The sequence below is a fragment of the Dama dama genome, chromosome 20 (genome assembly GCF_033118175.1).
Source record: "Dama dama isolate Ldn47 chromosome 20, ASM3311817v1, whole genome shotgun sequence".
In the NCBI taxonomy this organism is placed as follows: Eukaryota; Metazoa; Chordata; class Mammalia; order Artiodactyla; family Cervidae; genus Dama; species Dama dama.
In genome coordinates, this window is record NC_083700.1 from 16,530,587 (window position 1) to 16,548,913 (window position 18,327).

The 18,327-nt window shown below is 36.6% G+C and overlaps 1 protein-coding gene across 7 annotated transcripts in view; it reads left to right on the plus strand.

The window, feature by feature from the left end:
- The window catches only part of ASH1L (ASH1 like histone lysine methyltransferase), a 203,310-nt gene that overhangs the window by 54,286 nt on the left and 130,697 nt on the right, over nucleotides 1–18,327 (plus strand). For all 7 annotated transcript variants that reach the window (XM_061120600.1, XM_061120603.1, XM_061120604.1 and 4 more), the window contains one exon: nucleotides 8,692–13,255. In XM_061120600.1, coding sequence (XP_060976583.1) covers nucleotides 8,692–13,255 — 4,564 coding nt within the window. The remainder of the gene's footprint in view (nucleotides 1–8,691; nucleotides 13,256–18,327) is intronic.

Sequence of the window (18,327 nt, forward strand, 5' to 3'; positions counted from 1 at the left end):
CTGAGAAACCTGAAGGCATAGGTGAACTAGTAGACAGAGGCAGTAATTATCCAAATGGTGGTTCCTCTGGGGAGAAATGAAACATATTCAGCAAGTCTAACCCAGAAATAAAGAAAAATTAGGGAAAACAATATATAAAATATGTAGTGGTAAAAATCTTAATAATTCCAGATACAGTAGAAGTTAAAAGAAAACTGTAAAAAAATGTCTGCTTAATTATATATGCAAGTAAATGTGAAAAGGAAAAGTGATCTTTGGAAAAAAGATATCTGAGTTCAGAAATCAGAACATTTTAACTGACCAATCACCATAAGTATATTAGAGAAGACCCTCAAAAAGCTACTACCCTTGTTAAAAAATGCTGGTCTTAGGTGACTTTGGTTTAATTCTATAAAATCTTTAGGAAAAGATAGTTTCAAAATTAAGTTAAACATTTCAGAGCATAAAAAAGGGAATGTGAGTATAAAATTAATCCTAAAGATTCTTTGGCCGGGAGCTGACTGTGGCTCAGATCATGAACTCCTTATTTCAAAATTCAGACTTAAATTGAAGAAAGTAGGGAAAACCACTAGGCCATTCAGGTATGACCTAAATCAAATCCTTTACGATTATACAGTGGAAGTAACAAATAGATTCAAGGGATTAGGTGTGATAGAGTGCCTGAAGAACTATGGATGGAAGTTTGTAACACTGTATAGGAGGCGGTGATCAAAACCAGCCCCAAGAAAAAGAAATGCAAAAAGGCAAAATGGTTGTCTGAGGAGGCCTTACAAATAGCTGAGAAAAGAAAAGAAGCGAAAGGCAAAGGAGAAAAGGAAAGAAATACCCATTTGAATGCAGAATTCCAAAGAATAACAAGGAGAGATAAAGCCTTCCTGTGTGATCAATGCAGAGAAATAGAGGAAAACAATAGGATAGAGAAGACTGGAGATGTCTTCAAGAAAGTTAGAAATACCAAGGGAACATTTCATGCAAGGATGGGCACAATAAAGGACAGAAATGGTAAGGACCTAACAGAAGCAGAAGATATTACAAAGAGGTGTCAAGAATACAGAGAAGAACTATACAAAAATTATCTTAATGACCCAGGTAACCTATGATGGTGTGATCACTCAACTAGAGCCAGGCATCTTAGAGTGTGAAGTCAAGTGGGCGTTAGGAAGCAACTCTGACCAAAGCTAGTGGAAGTGATGAAATTCTAGCTGAGCTATTTCAGAATAATCCTAAAAGCTGATGCTGTTAAAGTGCTGTACTTAATGTGCCAGCGAATTTGGAAAAACTCAGCAGTGGCCACAGAACTGGAAAAGGTTAGTTTTCATTCCAGGCCCAAAGAATGGCAATGCCAAAGAATGTTCAAACTACCACACAATTGAACTCACTTCACGTGCTAGCAAGGTAATGCTCAAAATCCTTCAAGCTAGGCTTCAACAGCATGTGAACCGAGAACTTCCAGATGTATAAACTGGATTTAGAAAAGGCAGAGGAGCCAGAGATAATATTACCAACATCCGTTGGATCATAGAAAAAGCAAGAGAATTCCAGAAAAGCATCTACTTCTGCTTCATTGATGACGCCAAAGCCTTTGACTGTGTGGATCACAACAAACTGTGGAAAATTCTTTAAAGAGATAGTAATACCAGACCACCTTATTCTGTCTCCTGTGAAACCCATATGCAGGTCAAGAAGCAACAGTTCAGACCTTACATGGAACAACTGGTTTAATATCGCAGATCCTTTCCAACCTTAGTCATTTGTCTTCTTTTATGCTCTGATTTTCTCCACAGCACATTTCACTATCTGATATTCTGAATGTTTTACCTTTTTATTGCCTCTTGCCATTCTCATGCATTAGAATGAAATTTCTGTATTGAAGGGAAGTTTTTTATCATTGCTGTTATTCCTAGCATTTAAACAGTAGGTACTTTAAAACTATTTGTTGAAAAACTGAATTTCTGATGAAGCAAGAGTTCAAGATTATATAGTAAATAAAATCAGTAGTGTTTTTGAATACCATCAGTTTAGAGTTAAGAAATGTAACAAAAAATTTATTCACAGAAATAACATTATTTATAAAATATTCAGACATAAACTTGACAGCAAGTGTTTAGGGGCTATATGAATAAAATTATCAATATCTAGTAACACCAATAAGCTTGACTAAATAGATAAATTTACTTTAGTTCTTGTGGAGCCAAAGTTAATGTTGAGATATCTTTTCTCCTAATTTAATATATAAAATTAATGCCACTTGGAATTTTTCAACGTTTTATATGAACCTCAAGGTCATCTAGAAGTATACATATACAGAAATAACCAGGAAGACTTATGAAAATGTTCTAAAAAGTAATGGTTATGGCTGTACAATTCTGTGAATATACCAAAAACTTGAATTTGTGCTCAGAAAGGGTAAGTTTTATGTTATGTGAATTATATCTCAAAGTGTTAAATAACCAAGGAATTCCTATAGGATTACAAGAAGTCAAATATTTTTTTAAGTATTCAAACATATTGTAAAGTTATAGTGTCAACATATTATTGTATTAATGGCTCAGGAATAAACATAAATGTGAAAGTAAAGTCACTCAGTCGTGTCTGACCCTTTGCGACCCCATGGCCTGTAGCCTACCAGGCTCCTCTGTCCATGGGATTTTCCAGGTAAGAGTACTGGAATGGTTTGCCATTTCCTTCTCCAGAACATAAATGTAAATGAAGAGAACAGTATGAATATTATCTATAGTGAAACAGATCACCAGCCCAGGTGGGATGCATGAGACAAGTGCTCGGGCCTGGTGCACTGGGAAGACCCAGAAGTATCGGGTGGAGAGGGAGGTGGGAGTGGGGATCGGGATGGGTAATACATGTAACTCCATGGCTGATTCATGTCAATGTATGACAATACCCACTGCAATGTTGTGAAGTAATTAGCCTCCAACTAATAAAACTAAATGAAAAAAAAAAATGTAAATGAAGCAAAATGGAGAGTTTAGACCCAAATATAAATAAAAATATGTGATAAATGTATTTTAAGCCAGTGTATATGAAATGAGAAATGGCAAAACTGTTAGAACAATAGACAAAGCCTTTTCAGGTATAAGTTGTTTCCCTACCATAGATTATGTTTTAAAAATCCAAAATAGACAAGTAATTTAAAAGTAAGAATGAAACCATAAAAGCATTCATTGAAAATATGGTGAAGATTGTCATCAGTAGGAGGATATGATCGTGTCAGTTATGCTATGAAAACCAAACTATAAAGCTAAAGAGACTATTTTATCCAGTATAATGGTTAAGAGCTTTAGCTCTGAAATCAGACTATGTTTAAAGGATATTTTAATCACTTAATGATTAAGTGACTTTGGTTAGGTGACCTAGTTTCTAAACTATGTTCCCTTGTTTAAAAGTAAATAAATTTAATGAGGATAATTGCATTAACCACATCATATGGTTGGATCAAATGACAGATTATGTGTGGTAGTTAGTACAGTTTTTCATATGTTTTTGAATACATTGAACTTCTTTTTAAGAAAAACAATAGGAAGTAGAAAGACAGCCAGTAAACTGAGAGAGAAATGTGCAACATCAGAGAAACAATTATTATTTCAAGAATATTAAAGGCTCTTCTAAATGTGCTGTGCTTAGTCGCTCAGTCGTGTCCAACTCTGCGACCCCAAGGACTGCAGCCCACCAGGCTCTTCTGTCCATGGGATTCTCCAGGCAAGAATACTGGAGTGGGTTGCCATTTCCTTCTCCAGCTCTTCTAAATAAGAAATGATAAACTCCACAATTTAGAAAAATGACATAGGTCAAGAACTTAATCAGCTATTACACTGCTGAAAAAATATACAAGAACTACAAAATCACATAACAAAAAATGTCTTGTTCAGAATACCAGGCAGTAAGTGAAATGTAAATAGAAATGCTTCAAAAGTGTATCTTAAACAGGTTGTGAAATCTTAAACACTGATAATGAGAGTAAAAAAAAAATATTTTCTTTACATTCAGCACATTGACATTTCACAAAAAGAAAACTCACATAGCTTAATGTGAAAATATTACAAGCCATATAAGAATACAAACCAACAGTAGAAAAAAAAAGAGTCAGTAGATGAGTATAGCCCTCACAACCAAAGAGCTGGAAATATTGAAACCATCTGAAAGATTTTGAAATGGTTTTTGGGCAAAAGGATAACCATTTGATAAAAACAGGACAATAAGAAGTGGATTTGAAATGAACCAAATAGTAATTAATGTAATGACATTTGAAATGAAAACTCAGTGAGTGTATTGGAACAGTAAATGAGAGAATATTGTTTTCTGGAGATAGATATAACCAAATCACCCAATTGTCAAGGTTTGGGAACATTAAGATTGACATGAATACTGTTAGTCTGATGTTTAATTCAAACTTGTCAGAAGCAAGGTTGTTAGTTGTTAATGCTTCTGCCATAAAGAATATCATAAGTCATAAGATATTATCTTGGGCTACAGATGTAGTGTTTTATAATACTCTGAATTTTTATAATAAACTTTTTTCCATTAAAAAAGTCTTGATACAGGGCTGTCCTGTTTGTATAATTATTAATTGTATATATCTTTTGCTATGACAAACCTAGACAGCATATTAAAAAGCAGAGACAGGTGTCCGGATTATAGAAATGTATAAAATAAAAAAAAAAAAAAAAAGCAGAGACATTACTTTGCCGACAAAGGTTCGTCTAGTCAAAGCTATGGTTTTTCCAGTAGTCATGTATGGATGTGAGAGATAGACCATAAAGAAGGCTGAGCACCAAAGAATTGATGCTTTTGACTTGTGGTGTTGGGGAAGACTCTTGAGAGTCCCTTGGACTGCAAGGAGATCCAACCAGTCCATCCTAAAGGAAATCAGTCCTGAATATTCATTGGAGGGACTGATGCTGAAGCTGAAGCTCCCAATACTTTGGCCACCTGATTTGAAGAGCAGACTCATTAGAATAGACCCTGATGCTGGGAAAGATTGAAGGCAGGAGGAGAAGGGGACAACACAGAACAAAATGGTTGGATGACATCACCAGCTCAATGGCCATGAGTTTGAGCAAGCTCTGGGAGATGGTGAAGGACAGGGAAGCCTGATGTGCTGCAGTCCATAGGGTTGCAGAGTCGGAGACACCTGAGCAACTAAACAGCAACAACAGATACACCCTTCAACCAAGCAGTTCCACTTTTCGAAGTTAATCTGAAGGAAATAATTGGATGAATAGACAGATTTATATAATTAGATGTTCATCATCATATTACTTACAATAACAAATAGGCAAGGGACTTTCCTGGTGGTCTAATGGTTGAGAATCTACTTGCCAATGCAGCAGACAAAGGTTCTGTCCCTGATCTGGGAAGATTCCCCCATGCTGTGAAGCAGCTAAGCCCTTGTGCCACAACTATTGAGCCAGTGTTTAGCCTGCGAGCCACAACTGCTGAGCCCGAGCTCCTAGAGCCTGTGGTCCACAGCAAGAGAACTTACCTCAGCGAGAAGCCTGTGCACTGCAGTAAAGAGTAGCCCCCGCTTGCTGCAACTAGAGAGTGCCCACATGGAGCAACAAAGACCCAGCGCAGCCATGAATAAATAAATCTTTTTGGGGGAAAAAAGTGTTAGAAGAAGAATTTAAATTAAAAAATAAATAGCCAAAAATTGTTTAAAAAGTAGCCAGTGTGAGTTTGATTTTATTAATTTTGAACTATTATGAAACCATTAAATTGATAGACTGACTCTTGATTTATTTGCATAGAAAGGCATCTTCCTTGCTTTGTTCCAGTGGGATATGAAACCATAATCATTTTTGGTCCCATTTTTAAGAAAGAATGTACATGTGTTTATTTGAGTATATCATGAAGTATCTGAAATGTAAAATTGTTTATCTGTGGATGGTAGTATTTATACTTTCTCTTTTCTAATGAGAATACTTTTATCTTTGTTTTCAAGTTGAAAAAAATTATATGCTGGAAATTATATTTTGATACAGTATCTTTTTCATTGGCAAATAATATACTCTTAAAAATGATATCTCTTACCCTTATCAATCCAGTTCAGTCGCTCAGTCTGACTCTTTGTGACCCAATGAATTGGCAGCATGCCAGGCCTCCCTGTCCATCACCAACTCCCGAAGTTTACCCACACTCATGTCCATTGAAAGGTTGTCATTTTAAGAGATTCTTAGAATTGTCAGAGAGTAATACCCAGTACCAAATGTAGTTTTCAACATATTATTCTTTCTCACTCAGTTTCAGTGTCAGTATTTGGAAGAAAAAACTCTTTGAAAACAAATTATCTGTGTTTTCTGTTTTATTTTTATTTTTCCCTTCTTTAGTCATAGACCTTTACTGATAGCTACTGTGAAATACTAACTAGTTTAGGATGATTTTAATTAATCTGAGACATTTATTTCTGACAAAGGTGAAAAACCAGATTTCAATATAGTCTTTTAGCAGTTTACGAGAACTGGATTTTTTTACTTTTCTTTTAGGCAGAATTTTTAAAATATCTTATTGAGGTGTAACATAAATGTAACAACTCAGTGAATTTTCACAAAGTCAGCCACCCCTTGTAACCAGTATTCAGTTTAACAAATAAAACTTTACCAGCACCCACTAAGATCTTATGCTTCTTTCTCATTACTACCCCACAGGAGGGGTAATCATTTTCCTGACTTTTATTATCATAATTAGTTGTACCTCTTTGTGAACTTAATATTCAGTATAAATAGAGTTATAGAGTACATAGTTTTATTCTTATTCTGTATCCTTTCAGTCTTGTTTGTGAACATTATCTGTGCATAGTCATAGTTTGTTCATAACAGATTTTTAAAGGTAAGTTATAGCATTTTCAGATACAAATATATTTAAAAATACTTAATAAAGCCTTTTATTAAGCCTTTAATTTTTAAGTTTTAAAAAGTAACTGTAAAAGTACAAAATAGAAATATGGTTTTTTTAATAAGATGGAAAGAAAATGTGCTTCTTTAATTATAAGCTTAATATAATTCAGTTGTATATGAGACTGTCAACAAAGCCAGTTTCCTTTTGGGCAAAATTATGAGAGTCCAGTCCAAAACAAGATAGTTCTCTTAATTCTGAGTTAGTCAAATATTGGTCATATTGTATTTCTTCCCTCATAGATTTTCATTACATTTTAGTTTATTCTTCCAGATATGTACATATTAATATAGCCATATTCCTTTATCCCTTTCTTATACAGAAGGTTTTCTTATAACAACTGTTGAAATTGTTGCTTTTCTCTTTAATAATACATATTCTAGATCATTCCATAGCTGTGTATCGATATTTCCTTTTTTCCCCCCTGTTTTTTGACACTCCATTGTATAATATATTTTGATTTATTTAGCCAGCCCCCTGTAGGTAATTATTTAGACTTATTTTCAGATTTTGCTATTAAAATAGTGTTACATTTTTAGCCTTTTGCAAACATTAGATTTTTGCCAGCGTGTCTTGGGTGTACCACTGTGTCTTCTGACCTAAAAGTGGGCATAGGAATTAATTAATGTGTGGTACTTTTCTAGCTACAGAATTATACCATTTTTTTTATACAGCACTTTTCCATATATACATGGATTCGGTTTTGAGTTTTCTATCCTGGTCCATTGGATCTTTTGTCTTTTCGTGCACTGTACTATTTTTGTGATAGAGGCTTAAAAAAAAGTTAACATTTGATACAGTTATCCCCTTCTTTTTAGATTTTGCTCGGTATTCTTGCTTATGTATTTTTCCTAGTGAATGTTAGTAACTTTTCTTATTCCTGAGAGACTCTTGTTTGATGTTTTATTAGGATCATATAAATCTGTAAATTTGCTTAGGGAAAACTGTCATCTTTATGTCTTCCTATCCACACACACAGTATGTCTTTACCTTTGTTCAAGTCTTTCATTTGTCATTTATACCTCAATTCTAAAAAATCTTTGCTGAAACATGAAAATAATCTTTGTTGTCCAAAAGTAAAGCATATTGTTGTGTGAAGTGATAAATTCATTTGTAAAGTATATAGTGAGGATTCATGACTTTTATATCAATTTATATTATGATTTAAAAGTTGCTTCCAACTCTTAAGATTTTATATAAAAACACATTCTAAAGAAAACATGAATATATTGTCTTTTCTTCTCACATGAAGAGAGAACTTGACTGTTCATTCAAGATTATAATAAAGAATGTGTTAAAGGAGTGAAAGTTAAGTCAGAGATTGACCTGTATTGGTTTGAAATCATTTAAATCAATTAAAGAGATAAGCAGTGAACCATTGTTTTGAATGAGGACCATGGGATATTGTTGCTAACAATATCTATCTTTTCAAAAACTAATTCATATGGTAATGTATATTTAGTCCATCTAAAGTTAGGTGAAAGTAGACTGTTAATTTGCCTTTTTAAAATAATGTAAAAAAATATCAGGGATATTTCCAGTAGTATATATGTTCATGTGGTTGAAAGTCAAGAAAGACTGCATCTTGATAGCCTCTGATATAGTAGTAGAGGAAGTAATATACTGTGACATTAGTGTAACATTAGTTAGGTAGGTTTTTTTTTAAAAAAGCACTACTGCCTATCTTATATCTGATGTGTGATCATCTAGTTCTATTGTAATGCTAAACTAAAATGGTATATAAGGTTTACTGTCTCTGAAACCCTTTTCTTATTCAAATTTTAGGATCCTTCAAAGTTGTACAAGAAATCAGGTGATGTTGCAGCCATTGAATGCCAGTCTGAAGAAACCCTCCATCTTCATTCACAGGGAGAAAACAATCCTTTGTCTAAGAAGCTTTCTCCAGCACACTCAGAAATGACAGATTACATTAATGCAACATCATCTACTCTTATTGGTAGCCGGGATCCTGATTTAAAGGACAGGGCATTACTTAATGGAGGAACAAGTGTAACGGAGAAGTTGGCACAGCTCATTGCAACTTGTCCTCCCTCCAAGTCTTCCAAGACAAAACCGAAGAAGTTAGGAACTGGCACTACTGCAGGATTGGTTAGCAAGGATTTGATCAGGAAAGCAGGTGTTGGCTCTGTAGCTGGAATAATACATAAAGACTTAATAAAAAAACCAACTATCAGCACAGCGGTTGGGTTGGTAACTAAAGATCCTGGGAAAAAGCCAGTGTTTAATGCAACAGTAGGATTGGTCAATAAGGACTCGGTGAAAAAACTAGGAACTGGCACTACAGCAGTTTTCATTAATAAAGACTTAGGCAAAAAGCCAGGGACGATCACTACAGTAGGACTGCTGAGCAAAGACACAGGAAAGAAGCTCGGAATTGGCATTGTTCCAGGTTTAGTGAGTAAGGAGCCTGGGAAGAAACTGGGACTCGGCACTGTGGTTGGACTAGTTAACAAAGACTTGGGCAAGAAATTGGGTTCAACTGTTGGCCTAGTGGCCAAGGACTGTGCAAAGAAGATTGTAGCAAATTCAACAATGGGATTAGTTAATAAGGACATTGGGAAGAAACTAGTGAGTTGTCCTATGACAGGATTGGTCAATAAAGATGCCATAAACCTTAAAGCGGAAGCACTGCTCCCCACTCAGGAACCACTTAAGGCTTCTTGTAGTACAAACATCAGTAGTCATGAAAGTCAGGAACTTTCTGAATCCCTGAAAGACAGTGCCACCAGCAAAACTTTTGAGAAGACTGTCACACGGCAGAGTAAAGAAAGCATATTGGATAAGTTCTCAGTTCGAAAGGAAATCATTAATTTGGAGAAAGAAATGTTTAATGAAGGAACATGTATTCAGCAAGACAGTTTCTCATCCGGTGAAAGGGGGTCTTATGAAACCTCAAAGCATGAAAAGCAACCTCCTGTATATTGCACTTCTCCAGACTTTCAAATGGGAGTTGCTTCTGATGCATCTACAGCAAAATCCCCTTTTAGTGCAGTAGGAGAAAGCAATCTCCCTTCCCCATCACCTACTGTGTCTGTTAATCCTTTAACCAGAAGTCCCCCTGAAACTTCTTCACAGATGACTTCTAATCCGTTACTTTTAAGTCCTACCACAGAACTAATGGAAGAAATTTCTGAGTCTGTTGGAAAGAACCAATTTACTTCTGAAGGTACCCATCTGAACATTGGTCACAGGTCTATGGGTCATAGCATGAATATTGAATGTAAAGGGATTGATAAAGAGCTAAATGATTCTAAAACTACACATATAGATATTTCAAGAATAAACTCTTCTCTGGGAAAAAAGCCAAGTTTGACTTCTGAATCCAGTATTCATACAATTACCCCTTCAGTGGTTAACTTCACTAGTTTATTTAGTAACAAGCCCTTTCTAAAACTTGGTGCAGTATCTGCATCTGACAAACACTGCCAAGTTGCTGAAAGCCTAAGCACTCCTTTGCAGTCCAAACCCTTAAAAAAAAGAAAAGGAAGAAAACCTCGGTGGACTAAAGTGGTGGCAAGAAGCACATGCCGGTCTCCAAAAGGGCTAGAATTAGAAAGATCAGAGCTTTTTAAAAATGTTACATGTAGTTCACTATCAAATAGTAATTCCGAGCCAGCAAAGTTTATGAAAAACATTGGACCATCTTCATTTGTAGATCATGACTTCCTTAAACGCCGATTGCCAAAGTTGAGCAAATCTACAACTCCTTCTCTTGCTCTCTTAACTGATAGTGAAAAACCATCTCATAAGTCTTTTGCTACTCACAAACTATCCTCCAGTATGTGTGTCTCTAGTGACCTTTTGTCTGATATTTATAAGCCCAAAAGAGGAAGACCTAAGTCTAAGGAGATGCCTCAACTGGAGGGCCCACCTAAAAGAACTTTAAAAATCCCTGCTTCCAAAGTCTTTTCTTTGCAGTCTAAGGAAGAACAAGAACCCCCAATTTTACAGCCAGAAATTGAAATTCCTTCTTTCAAACAGAGTCTGTCTGTGTCTCCTTTTCCAAAAAAGAGAGGCAGACCCAAGAGGCAAATGAGGTCACCAGTCAAGATGAAGCCACCTGTGCTATCCGTGGCTCCATTTGTTGCCACTGAAAGTCCAAGCAAGCTTGAATCTGAAAGTGATAACCATAGAAGTAGCAGTGATTTCTTTGAGAGTGAGGATCAACTTCAAGATCCAGATGATCTAGATGACAGTCATAGGCCAACTGTCTGTAGTATGAGTGACCTTGAGATGGAACCAGATAAAAAAATTACCAAGAGAAACAATGGACAATTAATGAAAACAATTATCCGCAAAATAAATAAAATGAAGACTTTAAAGAGAAAGAAACTGTTGAATCAAATTCTTTCAAGCTCTGTAGAATCAAGTAATAAAGGGAAAGTGCAATCCAAACTCCATAATACAGTGTCAAGTCTTGCCGCTACTTTTGGCTCTAAATTGGGCCAACAGATAAATGTCAGCAAGAAAGGAACCATTTACATAGGAAAGAGGAGAGGTCGAAAACCAAAAACTGTCTTAAATGGCATTCTTTCTGGTAGCCCTACCAGCCTTGCTGTTCTTGAACAAACAGCTCAGCAGGCAGCTGGATCAGCATTAGGACAGATTCTTCCCCCTTTGCTGCCTTCATCTGCTAGTAGTTCTGAGATTCTTCCATCACCTATTTGCTCTCAGTCTTCTGGGACTAGTGGAGGTCAGAGCCCTGTAAGTAGTGATGCAGGCTTTGTTGAACCCAGTTCAGTGCCATATTTGCATTTACACTCCAGGCAGGGCAGTATGATTCAGACTCTTGCAATGAAGAAGGCCTCAAAGGGGAGGAGGCGGTTATCTCCTCCTACTTTGTTGCCAAATTCTCCTTCACACTTGAGTGAACTCACATCTCTGAAAGAAGCTACTCCTTCGCCTATTAGTGAGTCTCATAGTGATGAAACCATTCCCAGTGATAGTGGAATTGGAACAGATAATAACAGCACATCAGACCGGGCAGAGAAATTTTGTGGGCAAAAAAAGAGGAGGCATTCTTTTGAGCATGTTTCTCTGATTCCCCCTGAAACCTCTACAGTCCTAAGCAGTCTTAAAGAAAAACATAAACATAAATGCAAGCGCAGGAATCATGATTACCTCAGCTATGACAAAATGAAAAGGCAAAAACGAAAACGGAAAAAGAAATACCCCCAACTCCGAAATAGACAGGATCCAGACTTCATTGCAGATCTGGAGGAATTAATAAGTCGCCTAAGTGAAATTCGAATCACTCATCGAAGTCATCATTTTATTCCCCGAGACCTTCTGCCAACTATTTTTCGGATCAACTTTAATAGTTTCTATACACATCCTTCTTTCCCCTTAGACCCTTTGCACTACATTCGAAAACCCGACTTAAAAAAGAAGAGAGGGAGACCCCCTAAGATGAGGGAGGCAATGGCTGAAATGCCTTTTATGCACAGCCTTAGTTTTCCTCTCTCTAGTACTGGATTCTATCCTTCTTATGGCATGCCTTACTCTCCCTCACCCCTTACAGCTGCTCCCATAGGATTAGGTTACTATGGAAGGTATCCCCCCACTCTTTATCCACCTCCTCCATCTCCTTCTTTCACCACTCCACTTCCACCTCCTTCCTATATGCATGCTGGTCATTTACTTCTCAATCCCACCAAATACCATAAGAAAAAGCATAAGTTACTTCGACAGGAGGCCTTTCTTACAACCAGCAGGACTCCCCTCCTTTCCATGAGTACTTACCCTAGTGTCCCGCCTGAGATGGCCTATGGTTGGATGGTTGAGCACAAACACAGGCACCGTCACAAACACAGAGAACATCGTTCTTCTGAGCAGCCACAGGTTTCCATGGACGCTGGCTCTTCCAGATCTGTTCTAGAATCCTTGAAGCGCTATCGATTTGGAAAGGACACTGTTGGAGAACGTTATAAACATAAGGAAAAGCACCGGTGTCATATGTCCTGCCCTCATCTCTCTCCTTCAAAAAGTTTAATAAACAGAGAAGAACAGTGGGTCCACCGGGAGCCTTCAGAATCTAGTCCATTGGCCTTGGGATTGCAGACACCTTTACAGATTGACTGTTCAGAAAGTTCTCCAAGTTTATCCCTTGGAGGATTCACTCCCAACTCTGATCCAGCCAGCAGTGATGAACACACAAACCTTTTCACAAGTGCAATAGGGAGCTGCAGAGTTTCAAACCCTAACTCCAGTGGCCGGAAGAAATTAACTGACAGCCCTGGACTGTTTTCTGCACAGGACACTTCACTAAATCGGCCTCACAGAAAGGAACCACTGCCTTCCAGCGAAAGGGCAGTACAGACCTTAACAGGTAAGAGGTTTATTTTGTTGCCTGTTGTTTGTGTTAGAGAAATGGTGTATTTTGCCTACTGGTTGCCTGGTACATGTACATGAGCTTTGAATAGCTCTAATGTTTTTGTTGTTGTTTTCATAAATTTATTTTGAAATGTTATCTTCCACCATTTTGTTTTCAGTAGATGTGAGAAGTAAGATAAGGCGTGTCTTTGAGTTAATTCTTAATTTTGAGAAGAGAGATCATTATCAACGAGATAGTACTCAACTTTTGGAAGTCAGGAAAAATTGCTTTCTTATGCAAAAAGGCCGTTACAGTTTCTTTAGGGAGATACGGCTTTACAATGTTGTGGCTCTCTGTTAACAGCTTTGCAGGATTTTTAATATATACTGTTTTTTTTTTCCTTTTAAGTATAATTGATTTACAGTGTTGTGGCTATCTGTTAATAACTTTGCAGGATTTTTAATATATACTAATTCAATTTATAAGTGTTTCTATGTTATACGAAGAATATGTTGTTAAGTCTGTACGTCTCATAATAAAAATCTAAGCATTCAAAACTATGAATTTTCCAGCATTCCCTGGGATCCAATGGTTAGGACTCTATGCTTTCACTGCTGTGGACCCAGGTTTAATCACTGTAACAAGCCATTGCAGTAGGGCCAAAAACAAAATAATCAAGTTTGTAAAATTTAACTGAATACTTAACAGGACTTCATTTTCAGAGTACCTTTAGATATCTTCATAAAAGCTGCTTTAGTTGAGTAAAATGACATGAAGCAAATTTAGATAATGCATTTGTAATGTCTAAAAAGTGTCTTGAGAATTGAAAAGAATATAGAAAACAAGAAAAAGGAAGCATTGCCTATTCATCTATAAGATATCTCTAAGTCAGGAGTTTTTTATCAAAGATCTCAACTTTGCCAGTTGATAAATTAACTCCAGAAAGTTCATGAAACCTCTGATGTTGTAAGTAAAGTTACGTGTATGTGCTGTGTGTGCTGTGCTTAAGTCATGTCTGACTCTTTGCAACCCTGTGGACTGTAGCCCGCCAGGCTCCTCTGTCTATGGGATTCTCCAGGCAAGAATGCTGGAGTGGATAGCCATTCCCTTCTCCAGGGGATCTTCCCAGTCCAGGGATTGAACCCCAGGTCTCCTGCATTGCAGGCTGTCCTTTACCATCTGAGCCACCAGGGAAGCCACCAGGAAGTATATGTATGCTTGTGTGTATTTTTCAGGAGAATATCCATACATTTGATCAGATTCTCAAGGTAAACCCTCTAAGCCTCAATATCTCTTCTATAAAATGGAATTAGTAGTGTTATTATTAGAAGCAGTAAGTGTGATTATAGTATTTATTAAAATGATTTGCACATAGTAAACACACAGATGTTAATATTATTCCTCCAAAAGATTAAAAGCTTGTGCATTAGAGGAAATGATAAAGCCCTCAAAGAGAAGAGTTTTTGTTCCTGAGTTTAATTATTTGTGAACTTTTGAAAAATAGAAGCTACCTTGATAGAGAAGCTGAGTGTTCTTTAGTTTTTAATAGTGTAATAAGGAGGGAAAAAAATCCTAAACTCTAGGTTCATTCAACATCTTTTTTGATAAAAATTAATCAACAGCAGCTAATGAATATCTGATGTCTGCCAGATATTGTACTTTGTGGACCTTTGTAACGTAATAGGGAATAAGGCACACAGGTTCATTGTTCTCATTGAACTTAATATTGGAGGAGATAGGTAATAAACAATAAAAGCTACAAATTAAATGTCATAAAAATTGTGACAGTTTATAAATACACACACACACACATATATATATGTATATTTTTTAAGAAAGTCCAGGGTTCTATGTAGGTATGAAATGGGGGCCTAACTCAGGAAGCCTTCCCTGAGAAAATGACCCTAGACTCTTACTTGAATGAAGGATGAACAGTAGTTATCTAGGTGAACAGAATTCCCCTTATTCATCTATTCGTTCATTCATTTATTTATTGAATTGCAAAACATCTAGCATTCTTCCAGTCACTTTTGTATAGTAGAGGGTAAAGACTTGATACCTTGCCTCATTAACTTTCAGCTTGGTGAGAGAGGACAAACTGTAGAGTGGTAAACACACAAATAATGGCATAATTAATTTAAAAAATGCTGTCAATTAATGTAACAACATTAGAGTAAATAAGGGGAGAGGGGTACCTATTTTAGATGGAGTAATTAGTTATAGCCCAGGGATGAAAATTTAATGTTAAGGGGTATGAAACCACCAAGCTTTTCAAGCTGAGGATTGAGTGAAGACCACATTTGAAGATCTTAAAATGTTAAGGAGCTTAGACATTAGAAGAAGTAGGGTAGATAGAGGTCAGAAGGTTCATTGTGGTAGGAGAGGGAATACAAACAGAATGGTGAGAGAGTTGTGAAAGAAAGAAGCCAGGGTGTATGTTAAAGATTTTGATTTTATAAAAACCAAAGCAAAAAAAGCAAGTTTTGATTTTAGATTTGCATTTTTGAAGATCATTCTAGCTCATGTGTGAACACTGAATTATAAATGTAAAAATAGTTATAGGGAAACCAATCAGTGGACAATTGCAGTAACCTACATAAAATGGTATTTAGACAAGGGTGTTGGCAGACTCCTTCATGAATATTTGAGAGGTTCGTGCATTGTCCTGATATAGAGTAGACTAGAAGAGGAGGAATTTTGAGAGAGCACAGGTTTGCTTTTTAATATTTATAAACCTTGAAATGCCTTTATAAAATTCAAATGGTGATGTTGAGTGGGCATTTGGGTATCTAGTTCTGGAGCTCAAGAGAGATGTTTGGGCTAGAGATAAGGGCATTTCACTCTGAGGTTTTGAAAAACGTTGGTGATATTATTCACTAAAGATAAAGGGGTATCTGGAAATGATACACTTTGGAACAGACTCTCAAAACCTATTAAACTTTGTAAACAGAGCACTAAGAAAAGCAATAATTCTGGAAAATACCAACAGCAGGTAAAAATATGTGTTAAATTGTTCAATAAGTAATGAAATACTACAGTAAACATAGGACTTTTAAGAAAGATGAAAATAGCCTGATAGAAGCAGATATAAAGAAGGGTTAAAGCTGCTCAATGTAGTTAACATGTTAGTCACTCAGTCATGTCCAACTATTTGTGACCACATGGATTGTAGCCCACCAGGCTCCTCTGTCCATGGAATTCTCCAGGCAAGAATGTTGGAGTGGGTTGCCATGCCCTCTGCCAGGGGATCTTCCCAACCCAGGGATCGAACCCAAGTCTCCCACATTGCAAGACAGATTCTGAGGTCTGAGCCACCAGGGAAGCCCAGTGTATATCACAAATATAAATTGATGCCAGAGAGTTGGTTCTGGTTTATTGTCCTTATTTGTTTCTTTTGCATTAAGATTGAGGGAAACATACAATAAGCATTTGTAGGAATATCTGTGACCAGTTGTTCCCAAAAGGATGCATGGACATTCTGAACAAAACTACATTGCTCAACGGTTTACTGCATTTAGTTTGTGTTCATGTAGTCTTCGTTTAGCTGCTAATCCTGTGTTTCAAAACATTAATGTACTTTGAAAAATCATGTATGTACTCATACAACTTCTTTGTCATTCTGGAGCTGTTTAATGCTGTAGAAACACTGTAACAAAACAGACTATATATCTATGAATCCTCTGATCTGTTTATCGGCATGTCATCATGAGAAATTTCCCTACAGAGAATACAGAGTGAGAAAAAAAGAGCGCCTTGGGTATCTTTGAACAATTTAATTATTTAAAGTAGTGGTTAAAAACCATCGACCTTTGGTTTGTATATGACCCATTGTAGTGATTTCTATAGTTTTTTTTTTTAATGCTGAAATTTTAAAATCTGGAGATTTCACATAACTGTTCAGAGTTCTACTTTTCTTTGAAAAGAAATCAGAACATCTGACAACACTTAATCCATATTTCCTGGATGACATTAAGGTTGGGTCTCAATAATGGCAACCCCTTCCCTCTCCCCAGGTCTTTAGTCGGGGCATGCAGTCTTCAATTTGCCTCAGTCTTGACAGTTTCCTGATGTGTGTTTTATCTAACCCAGTTCAACTATTTAAGTGGTTTATCTGGCTCCAAGGGATATTAAAGCTGTGGCCCCTAATTTAAGAGTTGTGAGAAGACGCTTATAACAAGTGGGGAAATTGAGGTGAAAGTGAAGTGAAACGACAGGTTAGTTTGTTAAATATGTCCAGTATATCACCTTCATGAGCAATAAAGTCACGCGAGAGGACATTTATTGGGGTTAGAGTGGAAAGGATGGATCCACATCTGGCTTCAGGGACCTTAGGGACTGAGATAGCAGGGAAATGTAACATATGCAGAAATATCTGCTTAATGAATAAGAAGCTGTCTTATTTCCTTCCTTTAAAAAAATAAAAACATATTAAGACCTCTGTGAAGAGTGAAAAAGCTGTCTTAAAAACTCAACATTCAGAAAACTAAGATCATGTCATCTGGTCCCATCACTTCATGGCAAATAGATGGGGAAACAGCAGAAACAGTGAGAAACTTTATTATATTTCTGGGCTCTGAAATCACTGCATATGGTGACTGCAGCCATGAAATTAAAAACACTTGCTACTTGGAAGAAAAGCTATGACCAACCTAGATAGCATATTAAAAAGCAGAGACATTACTTTGCCAACAAAGGTCCATCTAGTCAAGGCTATGGTTTTTCCAGTAGTCATGTATGGATGTGAGAGTTGGACAGTCTCTCACAATCTGATCAATTCTCTGTCACCAACTGGGTTTCCTCTAATTTGGATCAATTCTGATACTAATCACCTTGAGTTAGAGAAGACCCTATAAGTTAAGAGCAAAGATTTTTTTTTGAAGACTGCCCCCACTTAAGATGCCAGCTGCAAGTTTCAGTGTCACCAATCCACCCACACTTCTGCCCTATCTGCCACAAGTTTAGGTCTTACCACAACCCTTCATTAAAAAAAAAACACCTGAAATGAGTTATTTATTTTATTTTTGGCTACATTGGGTCTTCATTACTGCACGTGGGCTTTCTCTAGTTGCTGTGATTGGGGACTACTC